At 42.6% G+C, this 11,728-nt stretch overlaps 1 protein-coding gene across 1 annotated transcript in view; it reads left to right on the top strand.

Annotated features, from left to right (window-relative positions):
- Nucleotides 1-11,728, top strand: part of FBXO42 (F-box protein 42) — a 66,876-nt gene that overhangs the window by 26,265 nt on the left and 28,883 nt on the right. The window contains exon 4 of the mRNA XM_003783872.3: nt 102-236. Within this exon, the coding sequence (XP_003783920.1) occupies nt 102-236 (135 nt within the window). The remainder of the gene's footprint in view (nt 1-101; nt 237-11,728) is intronic.

The following is an 11,728-nucleotide window of genomic DNA, read 5'->3' on the forward strand; positions in this document are numbered from 1 at the left end:
AGCACTCTACCCAGGGCAACAGCTTGAGGCTCTGTCTCAAAAAAAAAAAAAAAACTAAACTAAACAGCAGCCATTCATGTATTGTGTTTTTTTTTCCCTAGGTGCTTGCTATTATGATGCTAATCAGTCTATGTACGTATTTGGAGGCTGTACCCAGAGCAGCTGCAATGCGGCCTTCAATGACCTTTGGAGACTTGACCTAAATAGCAAAGAGTGGATCCGACCCTTGGCTTCAGGTAAGATAGGAAGAGCTTTGCCTTCTTAGCAGGTAATTCTCTTGGCATGGAAACTTTACTTGATCCTTTTTGGTATTGGTCTCAAGGATAAGTTACTGAGGTCCCAGGTACTTTGTCAAAGCTGCTGTGTAAATGATAAGAGTAGTATGCTTGTGTAAGTCTTTGAATTTGTAAAAAATATATACTTTATCATTGGTACTAGTGTACTGCCAGAATTGCTATACTACTGTGTGAATTCATTTGCATGGTTTTCTCAAGTACTTGTTCATGTGTGATACTCTGTTTGGTATGAGGTTGAAGTAAGAACAGAAACACAAGAGTCGTGAGAACTGTAGTTGACTGACAGAAGGTATTGTCCCAGGGCTAAAGTCTCTGACTTTTGTTATTGCCAGCTCAGATATTTGGGGAGTGTATGGGACATGTCTCTGCTAGTTCCTCTTAACAGCTTGGAGGTGTGGGAAGATTCCATAGTAGGTACATTCCTGCACAGTCCCACTATGCCAGAAATCTGGATGAAAGAAACTACATTATTTTCTTTTTTCTGACCTGATCCTTTCTGAGGGGAAAAAAAAAACACACAATTGTTTTTGCACTTGTGAGACAGAACAATTTGAAGAGGCAGAGTTATAGGATTAGAGGAACTGGTAGTATAAGAAGTTAAGAGTCTGCTGAGCATAAAGTATTCACGTAGATTTGTTGGCAAGATTTTCCCAAAATATTCTTCATTTGGCTTTTCAAGGTAGAAGCTCAGCCTTAGGATTTAGGAGACTTGGGTTTCCCTTGGGCAGGTTCCTTACTTATTTAGGCCTTGCTTTACTATTTAGGGTAGTTAAGAGACAACATGGCCTATTAGAAAGGGCACTGGACAAATGAGGGAGGAGACACGAGTTTCATTCCCTGGCATAATCACCAGTTCTCTGTGTATCTATGAACAAGTTACTACACCACCCTGGAATAAATGTGGAGTAGGACTAGATAACTCTATTTTTAAATAGGCTGAGAAAGCTAGTTTATGTTTCTCTCTGTTTATATAACCTCTGCTGTTAATGTACAGGCCAGGGGCGCAAACCTACTTATGAGAAGAAGATGCATTTTGCTTCCTCAAAGCTGTAGGTCTTGTTCCTTGTGCTTACAATAGGCAAATGTTGGAGGAGCAGACTGACAGTGGATACTCACAGGAATGGCTGGGTTTTGTGTAGATGAAGTTCTTTTTTTTTTTTGAGACAGAGCCTCAAGCTATCCCCCTGGGTAGAGTGCCGTGGCATCACAGCTTAGAGCAACCTCCAACTCCTGGGCTCAAGCGAGTCTCCTGCCTCAGCCTCCCAAGTAGCTGGGACCACAGGTGCCTGCCACAGCGCCTGGCTGTTTTTTGGTTGCAGCCATCATTGTTGTTTTGGCAGGCCCGGGCTGGATTCGAACCCACCACCTTAGGTGTACATGGCTGGTGCCTTAGCCACTTGAGCCATAGGTGCCGAGCCATGAAGTTCTTTATTAAAATTATTGAAGACTTCGTATGGTTACGTGTAATCCTAGCACTTTTGGAGGCTGAGGTGGGAGATTCACTTGAGGCCTGGAGTTTGGGACCAACCTGAGCAATATATTGAGATTGGTTTCTACAAAAAAATAGAGACATTAGTGAGGTGTGTGCCTATATTCCTAGCTACACAGGAAGCTGAGGCAGGCGGATGGCGTGAGCCCAGGAATTTGAGGTTGCACTAAGCTATGGTGATGCCACTACACTCTAGCCTGGGCAGTACAGTGAGACCCTGTCTCCAAAAAAAAAAAAAAAAAAAATTAGCAGAAAGATAACAAAATGGTAGTCTTTTATAAAAAGTGTGAATGGTTGTATTATTTTAGGACCCTTAGAATTTTGTACTTTGGAGGGTCTCCTTTTCTAGCCCTTTGGGTCCCCTGTTGTATTGAGTGCAATAATGATGAATATTTAGAGGCACAGATTCTAAAATGTACTGGTAAAAGGTCTTTACAGTTCAAGCATACTGTTACCACTACACTTGGTATTTTGTCCAAGCCCCATTTCAGAGCAGCTTTGTTTTAACTAATTAATTTAATTTTTTTTTTTTTTTTTTTTGAGACAGAGTCTCAGTCTGTCTCCCTGGGTAGAGTGCCATGGCATCTACCTCACAGCATCCTCATCTAGTTCACAGCATCCTCATCTAGCTCACAGCAACCTCAAACATGGGCTTAAGCTATCCTCTTTCTTCAGCCTCCTAGGTAGCTGGGAGCTGGGACTATAGCCACTTACCATGATGCCTGGCTAGTTTTTCTATTTTTAATGGGGGGGGGGGTCTCACTCTTGCTTAGGCTGGTCTTGAACTCCTGAGCTCAGGCAATCCATCTGCCTTCTCCTCCCAGAGTGCTAGGATTATAGGTGTGAGCCACTGAGCCCAGCCTCAAAGCAGCTTTGATTGTTCCAATCACAAAATATGAATACTGCCTTTCTCTGTTTTGTAACCAAGCTTTATGCCTTTGATAATTTGGCATGGGTGTTGCTGTCTCTTTTCAAAGTGGAGCTCTGGGCTTGGCACCTGTAGCTCAAGCAACTAGGGCACCAGGCACATATACCAGAGCTGGCAAGTTCGAATCCAGCCCAGGCCCGCCAAACAACAATGACAACTACAACCAAAAAAATAGCCTGGCCTTGTGGAGGGCGCCTGTAGTCCCAGCTACTTGGGAAGCTGAGGCAAGAGAATCGCTTAAGCCCAAGAGTTTGAGGTTGCGATGAGCTATGACGCAACAGCACTTTACCCAGGGCCACAGCTTGAGACTCTGTCTCAAAATAAAGAAAGAAAGACAGAAGAAGAAACTGGAGCTCTGGCTTTGGGACTTTTATAGCACGCTGCCAACTACTTCGCTTATTTCTCCCTGTAAGATGGACATGGAATTTTTTTTTTTTTTAAGTCACAAAGTTTAAAGAGACTATGCTTGTTAGAGAAATAACTAATTTGGTAATTTCATTCTCTAAAGAATCTGAATTTTCAAAAATAAAACATTTGGAATGTTTCCTTTGATAAAACATATATGCTCCTGAATGTTTAATTTTCTAGCAGAATGTCTCAAAGAATCTAGTTACTGCCTCACCCTAATCCACAATTATAGCCTAGTTTTAGAGGAAGGAAAAACTGAGCTTTTTGAAATGTCTGTTTTAAAAAACAATAGTTTAATAAAGAGCCCTATGAGGTTCTCATTTAGGCAGAAATCCCATGGGAAGATGCCCTGAGGAAATGTTTCTGTATGCTGTCATGATTCCCAACACAAATCAGGTCCTAACTGAAACATCATTGAGCTTTCTGAACAAAACACCCTTGTTCCTGGGTCTTGGTGTGCCTGACTCATCCCTTTCAGTGCACTGAGGCAGGTAGGTTGGAGGGTGGCTGAGGGGGAGGGTGCTACCTACCTCCTTTTGTTGTAAGTTGCCAGGCAATCTTCTAGCATTTGAGTATGTGCAGGTAGTGATAGTAGCTTTAACAGTGTTCGGTCTTCACAAGTTAGAGAAGGAAGAGCATGAAGCAAGCAGTAGAACTTTTGGTCTTGATACAGAGTGTCTTGATAACGCTAGCTACCGCATGCCATGTCTTGTTACATGTAGGTCTGGTTATGTTGCACATGAGTATGAATGAATATTCTCATTTTGGTTGGAGTCTTAGCTCAGGCTGTCATAACAGAATATCACAGACTAGGTGGCTTAAACAACGGGGATTTATTTTTCCCACTTCTAGAAGCTGGATCAGAGTGCCAACATGGTTGGGTTCTGGTCAGGTCTCTCTTCCTGGCTTACAGATGGCCCCCTTCTCATTGTGTTCTCACCTAGTGCAGAGAGGCAACTCTGGTGCCTCTTCTACTTCTTATAAGGGAATTAGTCCCATCACCGGGGCCCCATTTGCATGACCTCATCAAAACCTGATCATCACCCAGAGGCCCCATCTCTAAATACCCTCACACTGAGGGTCAGGGCTTCACCATATGAATTCGAAGAGAGCACATTCAGTTTGTACCAGTTGGGATTAATGTGATTTGCCAATGAAGGCTTGTCCCTTTAGTTCCTTTCAAAATTATAGGAGTGCTCCATCTGGAGGTAGGGTGGTGATGGCAGATCTTACAGCTAAAAGAGACCTATAGCTAGTGTTTCTTAGACTTTTTCAGTGAAGTACCTCCTTCTCCTTTTCTGGTGCCTCTGCCCTCATGGAGCTTATATTGAATAGGGAAGAAACAAAAAACAAGTCAGGAAATAGAAATTATGAAGGAGACAAACAAGGAATGAAATATAGAATAAGAAGGGGAGAACAGGAGAGTTTTTTTTTCCCCTGAGACCTAAAGAATAAAGAATAGAGGGAAGTGGCTTGGCACCTTAGCTCAGTGGTTAGGGCGCTGGTCACATGCACCGGGGCTGGTGGGTTCGAACCCGGCCAGGGCTTGCTAAAACAACAATGACAACAATAACAAAAAAATAGCTGGGCATTGTGGTGGGTGCCTGTAGTCCCAGCTACTTGGGAGCTGTGGTAAGAGAATTGCTTAAGCCCAAGAGTTTGAGGTTGCTGTGAGCTGTGACACCAGGGCACTCCACTGAGGGTGACATAGTGAAACTGTCTCAAAATAAAAAAAAAAGGAATTGAGGGAAGTAAGAATAGCATGTACAAAGATCCTGGGGCAGCAAAGGACATATTGGAACTTGACAGTAGATCTTTGTGGATGTAGCACAATGAGCAATAGGGGATGGTAGCACAGATGGAGTTGAGATGTAGGCAGGACCCAGTTCATTCACAGGCCAAGGCAGGGATTCAGAAACCTTTGAGATTTTAAGGTGCATTGGTCCAATTTACATTTGAAAAAAACATTTAGCTGCTATTTAGGAAATGAAATAAAGGAGGACAAGAAACTTAAAGTCAGAACAGATAGGAGGCTAGGAAAATTGACAAGACTTCTAGATTAATTGAATAGGGGAGGGTGTGACAACCAATCAAATATAACTTAAGTTCCAGGCTTGTACAGCTAAGCTAGATAGATGGTATGGGCCATTTGGGAGAAGTTTAGTCTTTGATCCCTGTTAAACATTTTAAAATGGTGGTATCAGTAAATAGTTGTTATGAGAGTTTGGCATTTAAAATAGAGGGCTTGACTTGCCTTAAATGACAGCATAGTGTTCAGGTAAATTCTTCTCTCTGCCTTCCTTTGTTCTTGTAACAAATATTTATTCTAGATGCCAGGGATACAGGAGTCAATAACCAACAACAATCCCAGCCTAATGGAGACTACATTCAAATGAGGGGAAAATGACAAATACATAATATGTTAGTTTAGAAGATGAAAAGTGCTGTTGAAGAAAAGCTGTAGGCTGGGGGTATTATAACTAGAGGGATCAGGGAGAAGGTGACATTAGCACAAAGATTTGATGGGTGTAAGGAGTAGGCCGTGTGACTATCTAAGGAAAGAATATTCCAAACAAGGAAGATAAACCAGTGCAAAGGGCCAGAGATGAGGGTGTGCTTAGGATAGTCAGGGGACAAGGAGGAATCCAGTGTGGCTGGAGCAGAGTAAACAAAGGAGAAGGAAAGGGGGACTGCTGTCTGGCTGTTGTGATACATCATATTTGTAGAACTTGGTCATATTCTTTGTGTAGGATGGCTGGTGGTTTAGGCTTCTGAGAAGAGACTGTATAAGAAGGCAAGTATGGAAGCAAGGAGACCAGTTAAGAGGCAGTACCAATAATCAAGGCCAAAAATGACAGGTAGCAACAGATAAGAACTGAATGGATCTGATTGAGCCAAAGTGACATGCTCCTGGTTTGAATGGAGAATGCGAAGGAGAGAGGAGTCAAGGATGACTCTTCAGGTACCCTGGGTGTTCGAAAAGGTAGAGTTGCTGTTAACTGAAATGAAGAAGACAGTGGCCAAGGTTGACAAGGATCAGGAGATATGAGACACTCCACTTGAAATATATTAAGTTTGAGATGCCAATTAGGACACTAGATGGATCTGGAGTTTAGGGGAGGGAGACCCACAGGCTAGAGAGATGGCCAAGTGGATTCTTTAGTATAGTATAGGTTTAAAGTAGTGAGACTGGGCTCGGCACCTACAGCTCAGTGGCCAGGGCTCTGGCTACATACACCGGGGCTGGTGGGTTCGAACCTGGCTCTGGCCTGTGACAACTACGACAACAAAAAAAGCTGCACATTGTGGCAGGAGCCTGTAGTTTCAGCTACTTAGGAGGCTGAGGCAAGAGAATTGCTTAAGCCCAAGAGTTTGAGGTTGCTATGAGCTATGATGCCACAGCACTCTACTGAGGGTGACATAGGGAGACTCTGTCTCAAAAAAAAAAAAAAAGAATGAGACTGAATGGGATTACCCAGGGAGTGCATGAAGATAAGAGATGTAAGGGCCAAGTCTGGGTGACTTGAGCATTTGGTGATCAGGAGGCTAGAAAAGGAACAACCAGTGAGGTAGAACACCAGGAGCTGATGGTATCTATGAAGCCAGTATTCTTAGAAAGTGTTACCAGGAGAGGAGGAAATAATCAACTGTATCCTATGCAGTTAAGAGACAAGTCATACGAGGACTGAGAATTGACCATGGATATTGTAAAGACCCGTTCCGTGAGTGATAAGGAGAAAGCCTGTTTATAATAGTTTTAAGAAAATAGGAAGAGAGGCTCAGCTCCTGTAGCTCGGCAGCTAGGGCACCAGCTACGTGCACTGGAGCTGGTGGGTTCGAATCCAGCCCTGGCCTGCCAAACAATAATAACAACTACAACCAAAAACTAGCTGGGCATTGTGGCGGGCACCTGTAGTCCCAGCTACTTGGGAGGCTGAGACAAGACAGTTGCTTGAGCCCAAGAGTTTGAGGTTGTTATGAGTTCTGATGCCATGGCACTCTACTGAGAGCAGCAAAGTGAGACTCTGTCTCAAAAAAAAAAAAAAGGCAGATTTTATACCATGTTTATGTGCTAATGGGATTGATAATATAGAGGAGGAATTGACTTGGGTAGAGAAAAGCCTATTGTTGTTTAATTTGGGTTGGTCTGATGTTTTTCTTATGTTTAGACTGAAATTACTAGTTTTTGGAAAGAAGACTACAGAGACAGGGTACCATTCTCATCACATCCAATCGAGAGTACCTGTTGGCAACATGGTTTGTCTTTACAGTGAACCTTGTTCACCTAGTTGAGATAGTATTTATTAGATTTCTCCACTATAAAGTTAGTCTTTTCTTTTTGTTTGTTTGAGACAAGATCTTACTACATTGCCTAGACTAGCTATGAACTTCTGGCTCAAGTGACCCTCCCACCTCAGCTTACCTAGTACTTGAGAGTACAGATGTACAGCATTGTGCCTGGCTTAATTCTTTTTTATAGTCTATTTTTATTTCTTGTCATTTGTAGTTGACCTTGAGCCTTGACATTCTATGAATTTTAGGGGAATAACTAAGCCATCTGGCTACTAGGAAAGGATAACAATAAAAGAGTATATGTCGTTTTTTGTTTTTGTTTTTTTTTTTTTTGAGATAGAGTGTCACTATGTAGCCCTCGGTAGAGTACGATGGCACCACAGCTCACAGCAACCTCAAACTCTTGGGCTTAAGCGAATCTCTTGCCTCAGCCTCCCAGGTAGCTGGGACTACAAACACCCACCACAAAGCCCAGCTATTTTTTGTTATAGTTGTCATTGTTGTTTAGCTGGCCTGGGTCAGGTTTAAACCCAGCTCCCTCCGTGTAGGTGGCTGGTGCTGTAACCACTGTGCTATAGGCACTGAGCCATGATTTTCCCTTTTAATCTTTTTGGTATGTAGCAAGATGCCGGAAGCAAGATATCTCCTTTATTATGAACTGACACAATCCTATTCTTTTTTCTTTTTTTTTAGAGACAGAGTCATACTTTGTTGCCCTCAGTATAGTGCTGTGGTGTCACAGCTCACAGCAACCTCCAACTCTTGGGCTTAGGCAATCCTCTTGCCTCAGCCTCTGGAGTAGCTGGGACTACAGGCGCCCGCCACAACTCCTGGCTATTTTGTTGTTGTTGTTGTTGTTGCAGTTTGGTCAAGGCTGGGTTTGAACCAGCCATACTTGGTATGTGGGGCCGGCACCCTACTCACTGAGCCACAGGTGCTGCCCACACAATCCTATTCTTTATAACCAGATTTAAAAGCTCCATTGGAAATAATTTTGTTTTGGGGGGGACTATTCCCTAAAAGAATAATCTCCCCAAATCCCTGAGTAATCCTGGAAAGAAGCTAATTTATTTTTTGGAGCTGGAGGCAGGAATAAGATCTCTCTGTAGGGAAGGCCAGAAGCTAGCAAGAACTGTCCAGAAATAACTGTCCGGAGTGTCATTGTCTCTCTGACAAAGTAAATGAAACCTTAGAAAGGATCTACATGGGACTCTTAGATCAATTGGTAAAGCTTTCTGTCTTGTGTCCCAAGGGGAAAAGCTTAGGCTTAGGTTCTCTATGGTCCTTTCCTGAGTCTGTGGTAATAATTGCCAGGAAATGTCAAAGGAGTGTGGGACTGATACCTGGTCCAGGTATAATGAGAGCAGCTCACAGTAGAGTCTATTCTGGGAGCGTATCTCCCAGTCCTTCCTTTGTCTTAGGTCCCAGCAGTCAGTGCTGACATTGAAATACCGTGTTTCCGGCTCGGCGCCTATAGCTCAACTGGCTAAGGCGCCAGCCACGTACACCTAAGGTGGCGGGTTCGAATCCCCAGCCCGGACCCGCCAAACAACAATGATGGCTGCAACCAAAAAATAGCCGGGCGTTGTGGCGGGCGCCTGTGGTCCCAGCTACTTGGGAGGCAGAGGCAGGAGACTCGCTTGAGCCCAGGAGTCGGAGGTTGCTGTGAGCTGTAATGCCACGGCACTCTACCCAGGGGGACAGCTTGAGGCTCTGTCTCAAAAAAAAAAAAAAAAAAAAAGAAAGAAATACCGTGTTTCCCTGAAAATAAGACACTGTCTTATATTTATTTTTTCTCAAGAAGACACAGTAGGACTTATTTTCAGGGGATGTCTTCCTCTCCGCACTGAAATGCATGGCGTGGCTTTGCAGATACGCTGCACAGCCACGCCCATCACTAGGTCTTATTATCAGGGCAGGACTTACATTTAACAAATGCATAGAAATCCTGCTAGGGTTTATTTTTTGGGTAGGTCCTAGTATTATTTTTGGGGAAACACGGTAGCTGGATGTGGAATTTTTAAGAGTAATGTATTAGTGTCCTCACAGACATTAGCTTCTGCTTTTTAGCATTGCTTTTCATCTGAACACTTTATATTCAAAAAATTGTCATCATATTCAAATGTATTCTGAGAATGCAAAATCTATGGAGATGGGGAAGAAATGGGTGCTTGTTAAATATCTGTTAAAATATCTGTTTAACAGTTAAAAACTATTAAATATCAGACCACGTAAGAAGAAGATATGCATGCCTTTTAAACATACTGCTGCCTTCTATTCTGTCTTTAAAACAAGTAATTGCTCTTACTGTTTTAATTTCTTTGTGAATGAGAAAACCTAATTCTATCTTTGGCTCTTTCCTTGATTAACAAGTGATTTTATTATAATACCTGTCCTTAGCTTTTTCTCTTCCATGTTGAAAATCCTGTATCCTTTAACATTTAGTCATTTGGTCAAACTTATGAGCCTTTTTTCATCTTTTCTTAAAACACTCTGAAGCTTTTCTTATTTTAGATAAAAGTCCACAGTGTCACTGAAAATATGCAGTGGCTTTCCTTAGAATTCTCAGCTATCAAATCTACACACTGTGATCCTTCTGCCTGTCATCCTGACGAGTTGCTTTCGGCTATTACTCTTTGGTTCCCCGTGAAATAAAAGTCCCAAACCATGTAGTGTCGTTTCTGTTTATTCTCCGGTGTCCGTGTATTCTCCTCCTAGCAGTATTTCATGTTTTATGACCACAGTAAATTTCATTTTGTATGATGCTTTATCCCTGTGTATCCCCAGTGCTATATAGATTCATTAACTATATTTCATGCCCTAAATGAAATTGTAGGTTAATCTTTTTTTTTTTTTTTTTTTTTTGAGACAGAGCCTCAAGCTGTCCCCCTGGGCAGAGTGCCGTGGCATTACAGCTCACAGCAACCTCCAACTCCTGGGCTCAAGCGAGTCTCCTGCCTCCGCCTCCCAAGTAGCTGGGACCACAGGCGCCCGCCACAACGCCCGGCCATTTTTTGGTTGCAGCCGTCATTGTTGTTTGGCGGGTCCGGGCTGGGGATTCGAACCCGCCACCTTAGGTGTACGTGGCTGGCGCCTTAGCCGGTTGAGCTATAGGCGCCGAGCCAGGTTAATCTTAATGTAGGGAGCACAAAGATATCCCTGAGTCATTTCTAACTTCTGATTCCCCAGGAATGATCCTTTTGGTTTCAAGGACCCAACCAACTCATGGTTAGTGTTCCCTTTTTGGCTTCTTATTCTCTATATAATCAGAATCAGGTCAGTTTCTCAAGTTTTCTAGATCTTATGACTTTGAGGAGATTCTATAAAGATTCTACAGTGTGTTCTTTTTAGATGGGTAAGGACCATGTTGGGTTATTTCTCAGCTTACAAATACCAGCTTGAATTCTGAGAGACTACTCTATCCTTTGAATACTCAGAAGCTACATCTCATACCTTCTTTGAATTTTTTTTTTGTGTGTGTGTGTATGTGTATGTCTGGGGTTGAGTGCCATGGCATCATCATAGCTCACAGCAACCTAAAAGTCTTGAGCTCAAGCGATCCTCATGCATCAGCTTCCCAAGTAACTTGGACTAGATGCCCACCACAACACCTGGCTCATTTTTTTCTACATTTATTTATTTATTTGGATTTTATAATAGTTTTGTTGGCTTTTATGCTTTGTCTTCTCTCCCATTTTAGTAAGCTTTCTGAAATCCCACTGCCCAATCTTAAAATGTGTCTTGCTGTTTGGCTTGCTTATGTGAGTTTCAGAATGGTTGCATTTCATGTGAGGAATGCGTTCTTGAAGACCTCCTATAATAAATTTTAATTCTGTTTACTGGCTAAAGTAGTAGGTGATGCCATGTGACAACAGTAGAAATTTGGTTTGCGGTTCACTACTAGCTTTAACTTTAGCTACTCTTTCCTTAAAACAGTATTTCTTCTATTAAGATATAATTTACATATAGTAAAATGAATAAACTTTTTTTTTTTTTTTAAGACAGAGTATCAGTCTGTTGCCCTGGGGGAAGTGCCCTGGCATCATAACTCATAGCAACCTTGAATTCCTGGGCTGAAGCGATCTTATTTCCTCAGCTCCCAAGTAGCTGGGACTATAGGCTCCCGCCAGAATGCCTGGCTAGTTTTTCTATTTTTAGTACAGCTTGGGTCTTGCTCTTGCACATGCTGGTCTCAAACCCCTGAGCTCAGGCAGTCCACCTGCCTCAGCTTCCCAGACTGCTAGGATTATAGGCATGAGCCCCTGCCTATATGAAAGCAACTGAGGTTAATTAACCTTCCCTCACTTAACCAAA

The sequence above is a fragment of the Otolemur garnettii genome, unplaced genomic scaffold (genome assembly GCF_000181295.1).
Source record: "Otolemur garnettii isolate 467f Iridium unplaced genomic scaffold, OtoGar3 scaffold00009, whole genome shotgun sequence".
Taxonomy (NCBI): Eukaryota; Metazoa; Chordata; class Mammalia; order Primates; family Galagidae; genus Otolemur; species Otolemur garnettii.